Raw genomic sequence first — 22766 nt, 5'->3', positions numbered from 1 at the left:
CATTAATGTGTTTTCATGTCTCTATGTGTATCATGTGTACATGTGGACGTGTGTGTATGTGTGGGGGTGCTCCTGAAACGTGATGGTAATTCTGAACAAGATCAGCCTGCCTGTGAGGGACTTAATAAATTAATGTCAAAGCAAAGGATATTAACCCTGTGTGATAAATGAAGAGGGATATTGTCTGTCAGCTTGGTCATTAGTCCTTTTCACCATTTACTCCACTAGGAAAAAGGGAATCGGAAAGAGGCATCCTTCTTTTACAAACAACAATGGATGAAAACAGGCCATGCCAGCATCCCCTGTGCAAAACTCACAAACAACAACGTTATTTGTATGCTGCTCAGTACATTATTTTATTGTCCACCTTTAGATATTACTATTATTACAGCTCAAGGCTGTATAGATTCCCAGAAAGGGGAATTAAGAGTCACACTATCATCCTTAATAAATTACATTTTAGATGGGGCCATAAAATCATTTGTGTTTTGAATCCATTACATAAACTCAACTTCGTTATAACACCTTAATATAACAGGGTCATGTTTCCAGTACTTAGAAACTAAGTAAAGAATTACAAATGTCATCTACTGACCAATCATTCAGTAATGTCTCTGCCTTGGGAATGAAATGATCAGGTTAAACATGCACTTGCAACATTTCTAAAAATTACAGGCATAACTACTTACAGCAAGTGAGAGTGATTTAAGGAGAGAGTCTACAGAACTAACAGAATCTCAGACATTATGTTACAGTAGCAGTCTAATAAATATGCTCAAAGAGGTACCCTACCATTCAAAGGTTTGAAATCAATGTTCTCAAAAATATAAAATACTTTTTTGTTGAATAAGCACATACAAATTAGTTCCAATACAATGCTAGAAGCAATTTCATAGGTTTAATTTGTACAAAAAAAAAAGAAAGAAAAAGATGTACAGCACTCTAGATCAGATATCTGATACAGCTCTAGATGATTGGTGATCAAATTTCAAAGCAGATACTTTGAGGATAAATTAGTATACTACATAGACAACTGCAGTATAATGTTTATCATTTTAATTTTTTTCCAAAAGACCAAAGTATTAATACCATAATTAAAAACATTTAATAATACCCCTAGTTGTTTAGTTTATTTAGATCTACACTGTATAAGTTTAAAATAAATAAAGCTTTCTTCAAACTTTGAACTGTATGAAAAGACTAGCTAATACACTTCTCAAACAGGACAGAGCTTTTTTTATCCAAATCTTCAAAGCTTCAACATTGAGCTTTTTTATCCAAATGTTTAAGCTAATTAGCTTTCGTTCTAATTCAGGAATGGGGCATGAGGAGATGCGAAGTAATATTCATCTACATCAGTGTCATGTTTATGGGGAGTAAAGCAACTTAATGTGGGATGATTTTGGACAAATCAGGGGACTAAAGAAGCAGAGCTTATCTGCCCTTTCAGCCATAAAAGAGGTAGTCACTGCCGCCTTGATCTCCCAATTAAATGGGTATATTTATAAACGGTAAACATGTAGCTGAAGCTAATGAGCCTGAGCTATTTGATTCTTTTTTTTCAGGCCTGGATCTGCTTTGCTAGTGCTAATTTGCTTGTTAAATAAATACAAAGCACTGAACTGTGACTGGTGCACTATGTGCCAAATCTGTTGTGCTACTGTCCTTTTTTTTTTTTTTTTTTTTTGCCTTGGACTTGCAGAGCAAGTGGTAAATAAACAAGGTCTGTCCAAATGAAGAACACATGATGCAACCAAATTCTGAGACTAAAATATGCCCTGCTTTTCAAATAGATTAGCTATTCTCATCTATATTGCAGAGTTTCACAGTTTTAGGTTTCATATACGTTCTTTTTATGCTTCTATCACCATCAGAACCTACACATCAACTGAAATGTCTCTCACCTAGAAAATGTAGGAAATGTTATTCTTTGTCCATTAGCTGCAGGGCTAATGGGATGGCAGAGGTGTTAAAGAACTCCCAGTGTAGTCTTTTTCTAAAGGTTCAGAATTCACCTTTGACATTTTCTGCATTGATCTGATGGGAGTCTTTCTTTCTCGCCTGACTTGAAGAGCAGCTTGGTGATGATTGAGCAGTGGCTATATCCCTATCTCCCTCTGTATTGATTGGGTGACAAGACAGATTGAGAGGACTGCCTTGTCGTGTGTCATGTCTCTACATTTCTGGCACCTCTTATCAGTAACTCACAAAAAAAAAAAATGCCAGCAACAATCCAGTCGAGTTTACATTCTATTAGATATCTGATCTGTATTCTTTCATACTGTGCATGAAAACACTCTTCCTTAGGAAGCAGACAGGAAATCATGGACTTAATGTGATACTGCACTTATTCTCTGTTACAAATGTAACAGGTGGACATCAAACCACAAATAAGTGATGTGTTCAAAGGAAAAAAAAGAAGTGCTACAGTATCATACAGGCCCCGTAGCTGGCACCTATTCAATGCAAAGGTGACACCAAGAGAGGGTTTGTGACTGTGGGGTGAGTTGTGTGCACAGCTGTCATGGCACGATGGGTACAAGAGGGCTAAAGCCATCACACAAGACATGCACCGCTGTTTGCTGCACATCCTGATTCTGTCAGTCTCTCCTTCTGCCACCTCCCTGTGTCATGTTAAGCACCAGTCACTGCCACCGTGCCAATTACACAGCCTGCTGCCTGGGCACATGGCACAGCCTCTCTCTAGAAAAAAAAAAAAAAGGAGGAGAGACTTCCACAAGACTGCTGTGCAAGCTTACCCTAATTAACCATCAGCTTAATTAGACAATTTACTGTGTAATTAGCAAGCAATTAGTCAACACCTCTCAGATCTTACTGACTGCTTTGACAGGCCTGTTTTCCTATGCTGATCCCAGAGTCTAAATTCACCTACGGTGTTTATTTTCTCCTCCCCTCCGTTCCGATGTTCCTAATGTGCTACAACTGCATCTAAGCACGGAGTAATCACTGCTGATGGGGCAGCTACGGAGGAGGACGCATGCGAGTTAAATAGGAGGTGTGAGCTGGGGGCAGCGTGTCCCTTGATGTAAGAGACAGACGCTCTGCTTTAGCAGCCTCTACCTCTGATGCGGTCCCTGCGGAGAGAGCCAGCAGAAACTCTCCTCGGTGAACAATAATCAAGAAGTGGGCGTACAGACTTTAATGACACATTTTACAAGCCAATTATGAAATTCTGCAAGAAAAATAAAACCTTTCTGCAAACAGTTTTACAACCACTTTAACTTCTATAACAGGAATTCTGTTACAGAGCAACAGGGCAACTGTCAGGGAAAATTAAAGTCTCAATAAAAGCCGAAGTGTATTCGCAAAGACACATTATGAATTGACCATTGAGGAAAAGAGCAGGCTTGGCTTTTCTCTCATTCTTAAGCTTAGCCTGTCCATCTCCTTGCCTGTCACATACTCAGGTAGTCTTTAGTACAATGCACGTCCGCCAGTGTGAAATGGAAATAAATAAACCCCCGAAGCGTCAATAACTGAACCGCAAACCGACGTAGCTTTTACAAATGCCTACTGAACCTACAAAACACAATCAGAAATGCATACATAACTGACAGAGAATGTAAAAAAAAAAGCTATTGAACCAGAGCAGGGAAGGAACTGATGGTGGCTGGGCTCATTACGGGTGTGCAGGAGCTGGAGCCTTTAGCACATGAATACAGAACTCATTTACAGGCCACTGCTATCTATTATCGGCTCAGACCATCAGAGACAAAGAGAGGGTGTGTGTACGATGTTTGTGTAGCACTGGAGGTATATGACCTCTAACCTTAGGGTTCCTAATAAAAAAGCTGATGATTAGTCCTGGTTGTGAGATAGGAGAGATACAGCGAGCCTCAGAATGTACTGAGAGAGAAACAATGGTGTGCAGGTGTCGGGCAAGGAGATGTGTGACATATCATCTGTGTTACCATGGTGTTTTACTTCACATTTCTCATTAAATCCCCTTCATCTGAGGCACACATTGTGTGTGTGTGTGTGTGTGTGTGTGTGTGTGTGTGTGTGTGTCTGGGCTGCCTCCTCTGCATGATTGTTTTAATTGCAGTGGAAAAGTTGAGGTACAGCAGTGTTCTAGAAATCTTCCAGTTACTGCATTAGTTATTGTCTGAAGATTCATTTAAATTTGCCCACTAAATCCTCCCACACAAAGACAAGAAGGCAAGTGCACAGACAGATTGATGTGCTTTAAAAGTTTCTTTCAGAGAAAACAAAAGTTGGAAATCCATACAGAATTTGTGTGGAAGACATCTGGTCCAAAAACATTCCTCTTGAAGTACTGAAAGTTCACATCTATATATAGTCTTTATACATTTACACCTGCCAAAAAAGGGTTGCATTAGGTAACCTCAGGCCACAATACACCGTTCTAAATCTTTAAAGTGCAGAGAGAGGCATATGGCTAAACTATATGAATAGCAGACCTATTATGAGGCCAGAATAGACACGAAGTTCCATTCAGTGGTTAATCAGCTTAGCACCAATTACAGGTGTGATTTAGCCTGGTCTGACCAGTCACTGGGTTAATTGGACCCAGTGTTCTCTCACTGTACCACACATGGGCTCATTCTGTAATTAGCTAGAAACATACCAAAAGTACCAATCACAGCTCCAGCGGCAACAGCTCTGACGCAGGATTAAATGTCCGTGTCTCTTGAAGAAAAAAAAAAAAAATCGACAGGAGACAGTCTCAGCTTGCCCCTCCCCCCAGCCACATCTCACAGTTCACAAAGGAAGAGAAGAAAATGACACATTTTTATATTCAAAACAGTTCATTAATTCTAATTAACGGTCACGCAGCTCGCCCACCCCAGCTTTGTTAGCCGCCTCTCCACCGGCCCTGCGAGTTAATTAGCAATTCTGAGCACGCCCGCGCTTAGACAAGACCCACAAGCGTGAAGCCTCTCATATCCACAGACAATCCACCGAGCACCTCCAATACTATCAATACCACGGCAGGCTAATGTTGATCAGAGCAGCCTATCCAAAAGCACAGGATATTAAAAAAAGAAATCCCCTGTGTTTAAGAAGAATGATAGCAGAGTGCTGGCTGCTCATTCACACTGACATTAAGAACTTCTTTATCTCTTTTCCCCAAAGGGAAAAAAAAACCTTACAATCTCTCCCACTGGGCACACAATAAAGAATAATACAATTTCTGTTTACCCAGATATCAGCTGGTATTTCAGCATACACTGACAGCCAATAGCTGCAACAGTATATTAGAGTCCAATCTGGCATCTACAAATGTCATGAGAAAAGAAGTGTAGTAGGGAGAATCAGGACCAGACTGCAATGCTCACATGTGTAAAATTCCACTAAAGATGCTAACTTCACCTAAAAAAATTAGGCATAGAATTCATACAATATGAAGCTGTCAATCTTTAAGCAGCAGATGAGAAGCAGGATCTCTGGGCAGCACGGTTAATACAATCTTAAGATGATGTCCAGACTCCTGGTGTATATGCTCATGGCACCATCTTTACCTGCCACAAACTCTCCCATTCATATAAGTTTATTTATGTATGTTCCCCCACTTGTAAAGGAAAAAAAAAACAGATCTCTTTTTAAAGCATCCAGAAAGTCTATGAACTAATTACAGACAGCTTGAAAGCAGGCACAATGCCATCACTCATGCACACATACACCCACACCCACATGCACACAAACACACACACATCAGACCTGCAAAAATAGTATTATCACTCTAAGCATGGCTCTCCCGGTGGTTAGAAATTAACTGCATGGAGAGGACAGGAGGTCAGAATAAACAAACAATTTTGCTACATTTCTTGTACTTTTCCTCCTGTCAGCAGCATATGTAAGCCTTCAGTGTTGCTGTAGAGATGTCTGTCACCAGTCGCTTGCATTGCCATCCACCCGCTTCTTTCTTTTTTTATCTTTCATTTTATTTCTATCTCTAGCTCTGCTAATAAAGTAATGGCACCTACTGTAGCACAGAACAAACATATGTTACTGATTAACATTCACAGCAGCAGTCATATGCTATGGGAAAGATATTTACAATATAATAAAGTGGTTATGATGTGATATCTTTTAATTTACGGCTTTTGAGAGTTTTATCTGACTGGTCTGAGCAGAGCTAAACAGATCAAATAAACACACTGATTAATGCACTGAGTAATCAAAACACGTGTCCTTAGGGTTTTGGATATTTTACACCAAAACACTCATACTTTCTGTAGTGTGCTTCTTTTTTTATTTTGATATTATTTTTCTATTTTGAAATTTTCAAACTGCAGTAATGTGTCTATCATAATGAATCTTTAATCAAGTATTTCCATATTACATTACAAAAATAAATTAAACGACTTTTACAGATAAATAGAGACTTACAACTTAACTATAATGAGAAATAATTTAATATATCATTATCTATACCTGAAGGACTCAAAGAAGACATTTTAAAAGTTTACAATATTTTTTATAATCGTTAATAAATATTACAGTGGCTTTATAATTATGCACTGGTCATTATTAGTTCTAAAGTATGTGCAGCAGAGCACATGGTATTATAATAAATAGTGATGTATGGTTATAAGCTGTCAAGGATTACTTAATTGCATAAAAATGCATATAAGGAATCATTACCAACTCACAAAGAATTATTAAGGTTATTAAGGACAGTTATTCTGATTTATGAATATGGGCTTCATAGAGTGTTACCCAAAACACTTTAGTTAGGCGATTCACGTAATCATTTATTTTGTGCATTTATGTGAGAATTGTTGGCTGTTGTTATGATTTATTTTTGCAGGATGATAGTGAAGGTGACAAATGTTCTTTATAGTGTGTGTGATTTTCTAAATTCATGCTGTTGCGTTATGGCTTTAGTGAGATACAGCACCCACATGCTCTCTGACCAACTGAAAGTAAATATCATCTGGCTGCAAACATAATCAAGCTTAAATGCATTTTTAATCTTAAATGGCCTTTTGTTCTTTTTCAAGTAGAAATATTTTTTTTAAAAGTTCGGGCTATGACATGGGTACCTTGTCAAGAGAGAAAGTCTTGGTGAGGGCAAAGCCCCAGCCTTGCTCAAAGGCTCTGCGTATCATCGCCGCGCTGGTGGTGGGTGGAGCACTGGCCAGGCCAAAGGGGTTTGGGAATTTGATCCCACACACTTCCAAGCTGATGTCCACGGTGTCGATGGGCGAGTAGAACAGAGGCAGTTGTGGCTCACTGCTAACCGTTTGTCCATGAATGGCCTACAAAGAGAAAAATCCACATTATAGGGATTGCATCTAAGCGTTTTCTCTCCACAGTGGACTTGATATTGACTCATTTTTCGTGTGAACAAAGCTTTAAATCCCACAAGGATGCTTGCTATCTGTGTGGATGCAGATTGCTGAAGGTTATTCTACTTTACATTCTAGCACATAGTCACACATGTGAGTGTACAGCAACAATAGGCCAGCAGATAGGGTGGAGGAGATTGTGCTTTTGGGTGCATTGTTTATCGAGGCCCACTGTGGCACAAAGGAAGCAAACCACAGTTAGACATCAGTTCTCGCTTTAATTAGCCTTGCGTTTATCAAGCACTTGACATTGCTTTGGTAATGATGTCGTGGTTGTATAATGAACAAGGGGGTGTCACGCGGAAAGAGAAGGAGCATGCAAACATGACAGCACTCTATACTCCACCGAGGCCACATCAGACACAGAACAAATACGGAGCGAAAGAGTCTAGTCTCCATAGTTCCCCCAACACATCAAGAGGAGAAAAAAACACAAAAACTGACAAGAGACTGCAGATGTCAAGCAGTTGTGTAGACAACCTTTATTTTATGAATAGATCTTAGAAAATCACTCTAACTGCTATGATTTGTTTATTAAAGATGTCACAATAATTAGTATCTAATATTAATGTGAAAAAAGTTGGATAACGCTTTAATTAAAGGTTCGGTAATATACAGCGTACATATATTAGTAACACAGTTTACTGATTAAAGATTCATAATACAGTCAAACAATTAAAATAAATCTAATTAAAATACATTTCACATAATGAATTAATATTTAACTATCAGTTTAATAAACGTTACAATAAAAACTTTATACTAAAAGTTTTGTCATTTCATGTTGTTCTAGCAATATTTATTAATTAATAAATGACTTCTCAGACCAGTCGACTTCAGTCCGAGACTTAGGGAGCCACTGCAGTGCACAGTTTGCTGCCCTCTGCTCTCAACACGCCTCAACATCTTGATAATGAGCTGAGGAGCCCTTTGTGAGCTGGATCAGGTGTGTCTGAAGCAGAGGAAAACTTGTATTTTTGCAAGGCAGTGAATCCCTAGGACTAGAGTTGATCATCCCTGTCAACCTTTCAAATATTTCTTTTCAAACTGCTAGGTTATATTCACTAATGTACTTACTAATGTTTGCTAACATGTTATCAAAGATTTAGAAGCAAATTATTTAAATTATTAAACTACATATTACTTGCTTATAAATAGTTTAGTACCAAACCTTAAATGAACATGTTACTGAAAATCTTAAAATATGGGACGCATGAAAAAAAAAAAGCTTGTATATGCACAGTATATGCACTGTCACACAATTCAGTACAGAGAGTTCAGGTGATCTGAGAGCATTTCTAACATTAATCTGTGCACCTTTCCACAAAGTGCTCAATTCATTTCTTCTACCCCTAGTCCATTACTGTTAAAAAAAAAAAAAAAAAAAAAAAGCAATCTTGCTGTCTTTCCCTTCCTGCTACAAGTGGTAATTTCATCCGCAAATAAACAGTTATCCCTGCCTTGCTCTGACCAAAGCAGCATTCTGACAATTAACCCCTGAATGAACTGTGCTAATGGGGCGAGTGCTGCACTTCAGTTTTGCCAAATGGAGGCTTGAGGAAGGGTTCAGAGACCTGCAGGAGACTAACCTGCCGACTGGCCACCCAACCCCCACATCTAAGAGGCTACGGGGACATAAGATTGTGTTCCTAAGTTCCATCTGTGGATGAGGTCTCTGCCAGGAGAGAAGCAGATAAGTGCAAACTGTTTGCATTTAGCTTATGGCACTTTACTGCTTGTGACTTGAGTGTTTCAGTCTTTTTTTAGTTATATAGAAGAATGGAAGAAGGATATTTACATTTATATACACTCACAGAACACTGTATTAGGAACAACTGCACACATGTTCATCCATGCACTTAACCATTTATGTAGCAGAAGTGCAATGCATAAACTAATGTAGATACAGGTCAATTCAGTATTTCAAATAACAATTTTTTACAATCATGGTGAGCAGAAAAGCATGTCAGAATGCACAAGACATTGAACCTTGAGGCAGATGGGCTACAATAGCAGAAGCCCATATCAGACCTACAGTGACCACACTGGGTCTATAGTCTATAGGTTATAGTGGGTTCCCCAAAACCGGACACCTGAAGACTGGAAAAACATTGCCTGGTCTTTTTCCAATCTTCAGCTTCCCTCCCTCATGGACCTATTCCTCCTCCACATACTGACTGACTGCATATGCAATTTTTTTTTAACAGAGCAATAGCTGTATATAATTTTCCAATTTTCTATATAGCAAAAATGTGTTACCAACCCATATTACCAGTGTTTGTCTGATTAGTAGAGCCTGACTTTGTGCTTTTATGATTTGTGTTTTTATTTAAGACTTGCATGCTTTGTGAGGGTGAGAGCTGGGTAAGAGGGTTTTAATGCTTTGCAGGGGGTTTCACGCTTTTCAGTGTTTGGATGTGAGCCAGTAAATAGAGGGGGGCATATGTGCTCCGGTAAGCCTCTCTGAGCGGCCTAGCCTTGGACAGCATAGCTAAGTCAAAGCTAAGTGCTCTCTCACCCTCTGTCTCGTTCTCTCTCTGCTTGCTATTAATCCAAATATGCGTCAATTGCCAAAGCCTCAAAGGTGTGGTTTAAGAAAATAATAATGCATGGATTGGTAATTCCCACTTCGAGAAAAGCGTATTGCATTAAGCCACAGAATCACCATTGTGCTGCTTTTCACGATGGTGAAAATGAATGTTTCAGTACAATACATCTATTAAGTCTGATTAGTCATAAAAATAATCATATTGAGAGACTCATATAGTATTCAGAAGCACCACATCTCCCGCACAGAGTATGCAGAAAGCCCTCGTCTTCATAATTAATCAGCTCTCCAAATCCTACTTCTTCATTGGCTTTTGATTTTAATGGAATCTTAATAAGGGGAACATCTGCTTGGGTCTTATCACAAGTGTTTGGATGGGTGTGTCTGGCTCCATGTGTGTTTGGTAGTAATGAATATATGCCTGTATCTGCATGCCTATACTATAGCAACAGTAGCACGATATGTGTGTGTGAAGAAGAAATAGTATATGAACGTGTGTGTTTGTGTGCGGTGTGTGTGTGTGTGTGTGGTGCACCTGTAAGTATTTGTGGATGTGCCAGGAGGCCTGCTTGCCATCGTTGACTGACTCCACAGTGGTGTTGGCCAGGCCGGCTACGTCGCCCCCAGCAAACACCCATGGCTCACTGCACTGCATGCTCTCCCGGTTCAGCTCAGGAAGCCCCCATCTGTTTAACCTGATGGGAGCCATGGCCTCTTTCACTGGAAAGAGAGGAATGATACCAAAGTAATGCACATTCATGAGAAGAAAACCAGGTGGAGTGAAACAATGAAGAAAAAAAAAGAAAAAAAACAGAGAATGGGAGCGGTACAGGCCCAGCAGAAGCAGAGTTTGATAGACTGGAAACCACAGTGAGACTAATATAAAGTCTCTGACAAGACAAATGACAAGCAGGGTATTTTTTTCATCTGCTGTGCCCCTTTCTTTCGGCTAGGTTAATGTAACATCTCCTGATGCATTTCATTCACCGCTAGCAACGTTCACAAGGAGATACTCTGTCAAACTGCTCTACATTATAAAGTGACCCCCGCTCCTTCCATGCATACCTACACAATTCATCTTCTGGAGTCAATACTTTTCAGCATGGATGATAATCTGCATACATCAGTGAGGACACGGTTAAATATAGCTCTGTGCATTGCACAAGATTTATTGCACATGATTAGAATTATTAAAACTAGGAATAACAGAAAACCTATATTCTTTTTATTTCTCATTGTGTTTGATGCAGGACTGACACCTTTCAAATGTGTACACTCAGTGAGGACAGCAAGAACTTACAGGAAAAAATACTGGAATTTTAAGAAGACATTCATAATGGGATGGTACCAAGTACAATATCAAAGAACGTCGGTCCTTACATTTTTAGTGTAAGTGAAATACAGCAGAGTAGCACTTAATAGGTGACTTCAGCCAAAGACTTGATCTGATCTTCAGCTGGGTCAGTCAGGACAGACACTTTACCTTTAATGGGTGACATAAAGCCCATGCTACAGGTTCCCTTTTTCCTTATATCACTTTCCATAGTGCTATAAATTACCAATCATACAGACACAGTAGCATGTACTGTATATACACATTTGTGTTCTAGTATTTTAAATGAAACCTGCAAAAAACACACACAAAGAAAAAAGCAACAATTTTCCTCATAGCAACTAATGCAAATAAATGTCCCCACAATGAAAAAACTGTCAGATATTCATATCCTTGTGAGGACATCCCGTCCCCCATCGCAAACACACACACACATGCGCGCACACACACACCACAGGGAGTTTGTTTTTCTTTCTCTGTCTTATCCTCAGTGCTCTGCTCTGAGGGAGAGGAGTGGTGTGTCAGGCCTCTCATACTATTAAAAGGGGCTTAAGTAAGGTAGTTTTATCTCTCACTCTCTTTTTCTCTCAGACACACACACTCACACACACACACACCCCATGGACATACTCCTCAGCGGCAGATGTAGACTGCCAGGCCACATTAACCAGAGTGATCAATGTTGGCTGGAATAGAAGGAGATGCTGTGTAAAAAGCCCTAAATAGGAGGACAAAGCAACCCAGAAGGGATAAACTTGAGTGATAAATGCCCTACAAGTTAAAGCAAAAATCAGTATGTCAATCCTGCCTTACAGTGTATAATAATATCCAAAATGCAAACATGCAAATACAACAGACAGAAAAATGTACATACAATGTAGCAGAAATGGCACAAAACTGAGCATTTGCTCAGAACCCTCTACCAGAACCTAACCTCACAGGAAGCAGTGTGATAAGTGGGCAGGGACAGGGTCTGCTATTAAAGTGTGGTGATTAATGGAAAGTGTATATGCAGATACTTGGCTGGCTGGGTGGAGGTGGTGCCTTGGCTGGAGTGACATATCCCTGGTACGAGTTACTCCATCATAATCCAACCCCCATTCTTTCCTCCGGAAAAAAAAGTTAAATGTGGCCAGGGATCTAATCATCTGCTCACTCCAGTGGGCCAGCCCAGCAGATTACTAGCTAGTTTTTCCAGCCGTGTCAGCTATTCCGGCAGCGGCTCTCTGCTGTGCCTCCCATACCCATCCGACAAGATACTTGAGTGGGTAAGTAATTCATATTTTTTAAAGGAAAGAACACAGACTGCTGAGAGAGAAAAAAGATAACCTCTCAGCATTTTTGGGCAGCTCAACCTGGCAGCTAAGGCCAGGCGATGGAACTCAGAGTATATTGGGTGCAATACTCTGTATGGACAAAATACAAAATGGAATGGCTGCAATTTCAACCCATATCACCTCACAAATGAGTCCTGTTAAAACACGTCCTGTTAGAAATTTCAATCTCTTTCTCTAGGGATATGCACAGTACTGATTTGTTATAAAGATTTGTTCTAGAGATCAACAACTCAAAAGAAACATACTATAAATACTAATTTGTTCAGAAAAAAAAAAGTACACCATAGTTTGTTAGCAATGAAATACACAAACCAACAATAATAAGATATTCTGAAAAAAATTATTTAGAATTTGAATTTGTCTTTTAGAGTAAATATGTAGAATTTGTCTTTTAGAGTAAATATTTTAGCACAGTAAAGCTTTCTGTGATCTGAGAATCACAGTGTATGGCTTTACTTGCTGTTTTTAAGCTAGCCATGGGAAAAAAAAAGAGCAGAACGAGTGTACACTACACTATAGTCATTTTACATTGCTACCCATATTCATTATATTATGATGATCCGGCTGAATAAATATGTACTTCCCAGCCATGGCTAATTATAAAATCATGTAAAGCATGCACAGTTTATGCTTACTTAAGTAGCAGAGATACGTATAAGCATATTTGTGCTGCTTTAGAAAGTGGGGTAATGGCTTTGCTAACCAGTTGTGTAAAGCCTGGGCTTCCTAAGCCTGTAGGATGAATCTCATTACTGAGACATGTCATCTCCGGTCAACTCTGGACAGCGCTATCCCCCTGTGGCATTACTCCCTGTTTATTTTGTGTGACCCTAATTGAAAATCATAGCAGGTGTGCCCTTTATCGGTGTAATCTCATTAGCAAACTTCACAAATGTGTCAGGAAGTAAGTTCTGCATGGTCGGTGGTGGAGAACATGTTGTACACAACAGCACACAGATGATCATAAAAGTTGCTGCTTACTGAAGTGGGGACTCATCAAATGATAATGTTAATAAAATTCTCCCTCGTTATAAAGAGGGTGCATTCATGTTACAGAGCCTTTCATTATCACTGCCATGATTTTGACAGCAAATACAGGGGGTATAGAACAATGTAAAGACCTGGTTTAGGTAATATCCTCATTCAGAGAATTAATAAATAATACAAACTGCAAAATTGGCAAACAGGTTAAAGCTGTCTTCTAGATTATAAAAAAAGCTGTGTTAAAACGTTGTAAAACAACATAATGAAGACGCTTTCACACAGCAGTGTTCTCTTATACTGATGGGAATGTCGTTGCCTGTCTGTGTGATCATGTTAGTGAGATCCTCCATGAATAATTCCAGGTGTAACTGCCCTATAATGGCTTGTGTTTGCTCCTGGAGGGCTGTCTGCATGTGCATCAATGCTAATCCTTTCTTCACACTGTGTTTTAAGCAGCTCTCCATTTCCCAGCATATAAAACTCATTCAGGGCCATCCATCACTACACTGCCATCAGCAAAGCAAGAAGTAAAGTCAGAAAACTTGTGCCAAATAAACCCAAGACGTCCCAGCCACTGCTTAATTTTAACTTTAGTGAAAGGCTGCGTATGAACCTTAAAAAGAAATATTTGAAAAAAAAAACGCAGGAGAAAAAACATAAGACGTTAAAAAAGCAAGGAAAAATCTCTCAGATTGGCACATTGTCACCTCAATTTCAGTTTAAACTAACTCCTGCTTTCCAGCTTCACTAATTTCCACGAATACAAACATGTTATCGGTGACAGCGGGACACCTGTTTATATATACACTTGCCCATTCCATCGTTTAATCAGAGAACACAGGCACAGCCAAACTCATTCAGGCTAATTCAAATAAATAGAGCAGTAAAACAACATTGGCAATATGGCTGTGTCCATTTAAACATGACAGACACTTATGAGGCTGATGGGTTTATTTAAATTCTACTGAGACCCCAAAGGTATCATGGAATATACACATGACCATAAAGTAAGAATAATCCATGTCCATGTGACATAATACACAAGATATCTTATACTATGACCAAGGCAGATGCTCCTTTCTTAATTCCTTACACTGACACTCTCTAAAGTAGATCCAGAGAAATTTTTAATCAGACTTAATCATACTACATTGGATATAAAAAGTTTACAAACCCCTGTTAAAATTGCAGGGTTCTGTGATATTAAAAAGAAATGAAACCAAGATAAACCATGTCAGATTTACCTTTAATGTGATATAGCAACCAACGAAATTCAAGTGAAAAACAAATAGAAGACTTTAGTTGAAAAAAGGAAAAGAAATTTTATTGATCTGTGTTCAGATGTCCCTACCTCTCAGGTTTCATTGACATGGTTGTACATTTGGGCATTTTCTTGATAAAAATTAGACGTGCTGTTGTGCCAATACGGCATATACAAACCCAAGCATATATTGAACAGATAAAGATAAAGCTGAATTTGGGGTTACAAAAGTACATGATACGTTACAACCATATTACATCTGTAATATGCCATGTGCATGGGATGTGCCTGCTTGTTATACAGTACTGTGCTAAAGTCTTAGGCACCCTAGTTTTTTTAGTCCAAACTTCGTTATAGATTTTTATTTTATGACTTCTACATTATTGATTCAGTACAAAAACTTTTTAGATTTCCAAACATTAGTTTTCCAGCACAAAATTAAATGTTCTAGAAAAATGTTTGGATGTCAGTAAAGAAAGCAGCATATTACATAAGAGACACTTTTCAGACAAAAAAAAAAATAATGAAAGCTGCTGGGTTTTGCTGCAAAAATAAGAAGCAAGTGTGACAGTCAAAGTCTCCAGAAGAACTGTGGCTGGTTCTGTGAGATGCTCAGTAACACTTACAGCTCATTTCCTTATAAAACTGCACACATTGTACCTGAGACTATTTTTTTAAGCGAAGGATCGTCACACCAAATATTGACTTTGTTTCATTTAATACTGTTCACTGCTCTTTATAGTATTTTTTTATGTAGAAACATTTAGTTCATTATTTTTGAAGGCATCTTTGCTCTACAGCATTTCTTTGCATGTGCTTAAGACTTTTGCACAGTACTGTATATGATGGCAATGTTTTGGATTGGATAATGCTTGCCTGTAATAAGGCATCCTACCTTTAGGGTCATTCAGCACAGAGCCGAACGCACTGATGATGAAGTCGGCTTTGAGGCGTATGATCTGCTCATGGTCCTCAACCCATTCGCCCGTCTCAGTTTGCTCCGTTCGGCAGAACTCCATGGCGTGCACAAGGCCCTTCTTCAGTATAACCTCTCTTGGTGACAGGAAAGGCAGGAACTCGCACTTCTCTTCCTTGGCCAGTTCCATCTGCACACACAGCAGAATAGACTCAACAGTTAACAACTACACTGAGCTACATTTTAGTGTAGTATTTTAGTGAACACGACGTTTAATTTGGACAATGTGAAAAGACATGCAATGTGGCGATATGGAGAACAGCTTGGGAATTGTGTGTGCCTGTGGCCCAGTTGGCAAAATCATTCTAACAAAACACTTTTTTATGCCAAAGAAATAGCTGATTATTCTGTTCATGAGAAAACAAAGAGGATTTCTATAAACAAGGCAAAAAATGTGGGGAAACAAAATAAGATCTTTACCGAAATAGCCTGAGACTTGGTTTTATATTAATGGAAACCAACTAACAAAAAGGGTCTCTTGAATTAGAGCTGCACCTAATTTGAGTTTAAAAAGAAATGTAGCCATACAGAGATGTCTGTCTTTTCCATTCAGCAATTTTTGTATAAATTACCTCAGCTCACACCAACACATATAACTGACTAACTAACTCTTTTTTTTTTCTTTCTTTTTTGTAAAAATTACTTACACCTACAAGTGTTCTAAGCCAATAAACCTTATAAACAAGCTTAATTAGTTCAGGGTGATGGAAGCAGCATAGCTGAGCATAACTGCAGCTGGCTGAAAACAGACATGAACAATTAACTTACTTTTTTTCAGTTACTTTAAGTTATTTCTATCATTTTCATGGCAGCATGAGGTAGGTGGTGAGAAGGCAACACAAGGTGTGACAAAAGTAAAGAATAGACATTTTCAGTTATCATATTACCTTTATCATTACCTCTATATCATCTTCTGTTCTTTTCTAACTTTACCACATACGTGCAAACAAAGATGGAATTTTATAATTCAGAGACACAAAAATAATTTTTCATTAATGATGCCTGTCAAAGTACTGAGAACTAATTTCACTGTTCTTCTAAAAGAGGTGAGAAGAGTCATAGTACATCTTCACTTTTACCCCATAAGCAAAGCAAATTATAATTGAAAAAGTTGGTATGCTTTTTCACTTTTTCCTTGTGACATGTCTCACTCATAGCCGACCCTAAATAAAGATGTTAATGCCGTCCGTTAGCCAACCGACAGCATTTCCAAAAGAACCAGTATAGAGCTCTCTTTCCTCATTCTGGAAAAGGGAGATTTTTGACAGTAATCTCCCCCTAAAATCAAAGACAAGTCTCTGCAATAAATGAAGAAAGAGAGGCTTAAGAGAGGTGTCAGTGGGCCAGAGAGAGGGGGTGAGGACATTCTCACGAATGTCTTAATAAACCCCCTGTGCGAGGCTCCCTTCACAAGACCAAATATTAATAAGCTCCTGCCTGCTGTTGATTTTTCCTCTTTTTTTCCACCTGTCTTTCTGCATCCTGCGAACACTTTCTGTCTCACTCTCTCTCATCTACTTATCGCCTCACCTCTTCAGGGACTGCGCGGATGTTGGTGAAGCCACGTCTGAACACCACAAAGACCCGGCGTGCGCCGCAGCGCAGGGCAGAGGTGGCACAGTCAAAGGCGGTGTCTCCTGCGCCCAGGACAATCACAGAGCCATGGAGCCGAGGCAGCGCTGAGCGGCAGCTGCACATCCCTAATCCCCAGAATGGACAAGAAAATGAGAGAAAACAAGCTGGGGAGTGAGTAAAGGGAGAAAACGTGATTTCCGTCTCTGAACCGTTCCCACTTAACTGTTCAAAATTGCATCCTGGAGTCCTCATACACAATATGTCCCTATCAAATTATTCTGCTGCAATGACAGGCAGGTCTCCTTTTCTGGAAATGTCCTTATATCAGTAATTTCATAGCCTGCACCTTTTTCCTATCTTTGATAGAGATGACTAGCCATTCTACTGAATGCAGCTGATTTAAACATATGATAATGCACACTACTGAAACAGTGATCTGCTCAGGCCTTTCTGCATTCTCACAAAAAGATGTAAACGGATCCTCAAATGTATCACTTACTCAATCATCTTAAATGGACATATAACATCCTTCTCTTTTCTAGACTATGTCTGTGCATATACAGTACATACAGTACATCATACACTAATTATCTCTACATTCCCAAGACGCACATGTAGGTTTTATCCATCCATCATTGATAGATGTATATTCCTGTTGAATATCACTTGATATATGCCTTACACTTGAATCACAGATACATATTGTAGGTGCATGTCTTAGAAAAATGACATATTTGTAAACAGAAATGTCAGTGAAGCTGTCCATGGCCATGGCAAGTCACTCAATTAGAGGAAGCCTGAAAAGACTTGTATAGCAGCTCATAGTTGGCATTCTTTTATTCAGTATCTTGCACCTTTTCATAGACGCTTTATACTACACATGTTTTCACTGATCCAAGCATTCTGTCATGTTACAGAATTTAAAAAAGCACTTCCAAAGATTTCAAGGACATGCAGCACAGAAAAAAAGCCTCATGTAATGCACTTTGCAAAACAGGAGCATTTTGGAGGTAATAGGTAAAAGTTTTCAGCAAATCATTTTCTGTGGTTCTTTACCTAGTTTGCTGGCCTTGGCAACTCGTGGGAGAAAATCCTTGGAGGTATAAAATCCCTGCTCCATAGAGAGGCCTTCAAAGATTTTGTGCCTGTTAGCTTGAGGTAGACCTGTAGTAAAAACATGAATACCAGCTGTAATAAATATATTTTTTTTACAAGCAGAAGAAAATTACCAACTTATTAAATGATTAAACCATCCACTTCCACTACAATAATAAAGTTCTTTGTTATAAATTAAAACATATGCATGTATACAGGGTAACCTTCATTCCCAGGCAGCACCTGCTGTAGAGAATGCATGCTCCCCATTTTCAAATCCCATCATGAGAATACCCTTCATTTTCTCACTTTACACTTTTGACTCAAGTATAGCACGCTATAGTGCATCCTTATGCTCCTTTCTCTCTACTTTCAGCCCCCGTATGTGCGCACTCCTCTGTTCACAGAGAAAGCAGGTTGCCTTCCTCCATCTCTCTGTCACACACACAGTATAAGAAATCCCTGTGCCACACTTTCTGCTTCAAAGATCTACTCTGCTCTGTATACTGTCATTAACCTCATCACACTACCTTGTCATTATCCTTGTGGTCTAGAAGTAAGCAATATTTAAATACAAGCTTCAGAAATGTCTAACAAAGCTTCTGATTTGTCATAACCTCTCATTATCACTTCCATTCAAAAGAACCAGATGTTAATAAGGCTCATTCTTGGGCACGCAAGATTTATTTAAGAGGTGTTTAAAAGCAGCAAATACAGATTATTACCTGATACAAATTCATTCCAAATGCGATTACAAAGGCTTTTGCAAGGAATCAAAATTTTCTAGTGTAGAAAGACGAGAACTGCATGAGATGCATTTTTATCTGGAGAAAAAGCAGGAGCTCGGCATATTGAGCTGTTAAGTGATTGAGAGAAGGAAGAGAGAAGTGTCTCCTGTCAAAATCAATTAGCTTTTTTCTGCATACACTTCAGTGTTAATTTGATTTCAAGAAAATGCCCTGGCAAAGTTCTGCATTACAACATGCTTTAATGGATTTTATTGTCTCTAATTCTCCACTCGGACACTTTTCGCCCAATTTGTGCACATCATGGAGGCACATGGCACGTTAGCATGATGAATCCTCCCTCACACTGATCTTGTTAGGTTCACATTCCTAATTTAGACATTTTTGGCTTGGAGAACACAGCCATGATGCTTTTCAAGAGATTAATGCATACCCCATGATTAAGAAAGTTACACTCATTATGCATGAAACTAGTCATTAAATCATACAGTAATTAGGTAGCCACATTTCATCAAGACAAAATCACACCTTCGCCATCATCAATAACACAGTAATTAGCGAGTGTTTCGAAGTTAGTCGCACCAAGAAAAGCCTGCATTTCTGTTCCCAAGGAGTATCACTTATCAACCACCTAATCAGCCTGCCAACCCTGTTAGAGGTGATATATACTGGACAACTGCCATATTAAATGTCTAAGAGAGAATCGACAGCATATGTCAAGCATGGGCCATATATAGGAGTAGCATTACTACAATGTAAAGAATGCTACATAGAGCACAATGTGCATATAAATTAATGATCTGTTAATGAGCTGGAAACTTGGATATGGACATTCTCTATATTAAAATAATTGTAAAATAACAGACTATAAGACATAACCATCATAGCTTAGACTGTTTACTGGTTGACGTACATTTCTAACCTTTGCAGTTATGATGAACAAAGTATTTTTTTTTTCTTAAACCACTGGTGCTACAGTTAATTGACTAATGAAACTAATATATTTACATGGAAACCTCACATACCTGTCAGTGATTTTGAGTTAATCAGTTGCAGATTATAGAACAGCACAAGCCATATTGACAGTACTCTAAAAAGGAGCGTGCTTATACAATAATCCTACAGATGTGAAAAATTCTCTCTTTACATGTTGTGTATACGTGACAGCACACTTCCTCTGATAGAAGCTGTGCACCAAACTTCTAACACATTCTCATACATACAAAATGGCCAGCGGCGCATGAGTAACATGAACAAACAAAAGCATCTGCAACTTCATCATGGCTGACTTCCTCTGAGCACACTCTTTATGCTAGTGCAGAAGAATCCAGAAGTTATGGCACATTAACCTTTCCAGTCATTTCATCCTGTGCTGACAGGTAGGATACTGCATACTGCTATCCATTAGTGTTCCCTGCCAGGTATATAAAAAAGGAATTCAAGGAACAAAATAAAGAAATAAATAAATAACAACAGAGGAAACCTAGGCAGCATGCCTTGACAAAGCAGATTTGAACAAAAGTGTGCCTGTGTGTGACAGCTCTTTTTGAACGTAATGTGTCTCCATTTGTCCTGAGCCGCATGGTGTTCCGCTCCACACTGACTCCTGCATGGAGCCACTCTGCAGCAGGCATGCAGCATGGCCTCTTTCTTTATGAAAAAATCAAAAACAATAAATCATCTGTTGGGAATGCTTCACTACTATGCAGGCCCTCCCTCGTTAATCATGCATTATCAGCGAGCATCAGAGAGAGGGAGATGGAGCAGGGGGATCTCAGCTACTTTCATCCACTGAGCAGTCCCTGACCCCTCTCACCCCTATGAATTGCACAGAGATGAACAAGTCACCAAGGCCACTGTGTCAAATAATGCAAAGTCACACTAAGTGCATTAAGATTTAACATAAATAAAGACCTCACAGGCAATAAATGCCCTCTTTCTGACGTATTCATTAACCTTGTCTTTAGTAAAGAAGGGCATTCCCAAAGACAACACACTGAGAAAATGGCCTTTTCCCCCCTTTTGTATAGAAGTTAATCAATGTCACACAATTTGTGCTTTTTGATAAATACAAAAATAACTGTGAGTCTCAACTGTCTCCTTTGAAGAAAGATTTCAAAGACTTTCAAGGCAAGTTTTTGAGGAAAAAATCTTAAAACCTTGCGAACTGTGTAATGTAAAATCTATTGACTAATTTGAAAGAGTCAGTAATGACCATGGAAAGCACTAAGCAACTATTGATTGTCCTGCTTTTTGAATAACCAAGCTTTCATAATTATAATACCTGAACATCTGAAACTTTGACATACTCAATATAATCTTGTTTTTTATGTGCCTTTGTGTATTGATCGACTCATCTCGCTGTTTTTGTTTCCATTCCACAATGTTTTTCAAATTTTTTGCCTTACTTCCCATATTTCAAAATATGAATTACAAATTACATGTATTGCCTCAAGAGTATAAATAAAGAATAAAAGAAAACGTTTAATAAAATGGTCATCTCATCAATCAAATTCATCAAATTCATTCATTTCATCAATGTCATTTTAAATTACATCTTAGGCAAATATACACACTTCAGTTTCATCATGTCATGCCAAAAAAATTCACTTTAAAACCGGTTGCTTCAAGTCCAGTAGGCACAGACCATTATGTTAGAAACCACACAAACAAAACTTCATTACAGTTTACAGTGCAGCACAGCGGCTAATTCCATCTTTTAAGCAACTCAACCTCTGAGTCAGCGTCTTAAGCCTATAGCCCAGAAACAATTCTCTTATCGGCCTTTCTCAAACCGCCTCCCATTTAGCCTACTGCCAGGAAGAAATTTGCATGCCAATCCATGTCTGAGAATGACATTTAAAAAGCCTGTAAAAGACCGGTGTGAAATCACAGAAATTAATTGCAAACACCCCACACTTTCATTTTCTCCACAAATTGAAATTCCTTTACATCCTTTTGTACAAAAAAAAAATCCAAATATGGTTCACATAACCATCCTACAATAATTAGGACGTCAGTATCAAAGTACTGAAGCAATATTCAGAAGCAACATTCACTGTTGACACAATGAATTATAGAGAATTCATATAAAGAATGAAAGAGAATTGGAGAGAATGTATAGACAGAATTCTAGAGAATTCATAGAGAGAATTATAGAGAAATCACTGCATCATTACGCCTCACATTAACCTTAACAATTTGTACAATTTTGGATTAGTTGTCAATAGAATGGATAAATTATTTACAGATCAACATTACAAATTTGCAGGATTACATGTGACCAAGTGCAAAAATGTACAAATTGTTAAGGTCAGGACTAATGAATGTTAATTAATGTTGTGAAACTATGACGAACTATGATGAAATGTAGTAGTAGAAAATATGACATTCCTTCCATTGGCATTCACACTCTCAGAATGCATCTGCTTTTAACAAATGATGCCATGGGCAATGTATGTCACCAAGCCAGTGAAGGAAACATGCTCCTCATTGCCAGAGTTAAACCTGTCTTTATTTAATTTTTACTACTGATAATATTAATAATGATATTAATAGATAGTTTCCTAATCTA

The 22766-nt window shown here is 38.6% G+C and overlaps 1 protein-coding gene across 2 annotated transcripts in view; it reads right to left on the bottom strand.

Moving 5' to 3' along the window:
* The window catches only part of dpyda.1 (dihydropyrimidine dehydrogenase a, tandem duplicate 1), a 132420-nt gene that overhangs the window by 62720 nt on the left and 46934 nt on the right, over positions 1–22766 (bottom strand). Inside the window, exons 9-13 of one of the 2 annotated variants that reach the window (XM_026926535.3) lie at positions 18408–18515; positions 17307–17476; positions 15696–15906; positions 10421–10605; positions 7032–7247 (exon numbers count right to left, since the gene is read on the bottom strand). In XM_026926535.3, the coding sequence (XP_026782336.3) occupies positions 7032–7247; positions 10421–10605; positions 15696–15906; positions 17307–17476; positions 18408–18515 (890 nt within the window). Of the gene's footprint in view, positions 1–7031; positions 7248–7950; positions 8290–10420; positions 10606–15695; positions 15907–17306; positions 17477–18407; positions 18516–22766 lie in introns of those variants that run through there. The other variant, XM_053232061.1, reaches the window with a different exon arrangement.

Source organism: Pangasianodon hypophthalmus, chromosome 1, assembly GCF_027358585.1.
Source record: "Pangasianodon hypophthalmus isolate fPanHyp1 chromosome 1, fPanHyp1.pri, whole genome shotgun sequence".
Classification (NCBI taxonomy): domain Eukaryota; kingdom Metazoa; phylum Chordata; class Actinopteri; order Siluriformes; family Pangasiidae; genus Pangasianodon; species Pangasianodon hypophthalmus.
Note: the sequence above shows the minus strand (reverse complement) of the source record. Positions and strands in the feature narration are given on the sequence as shown.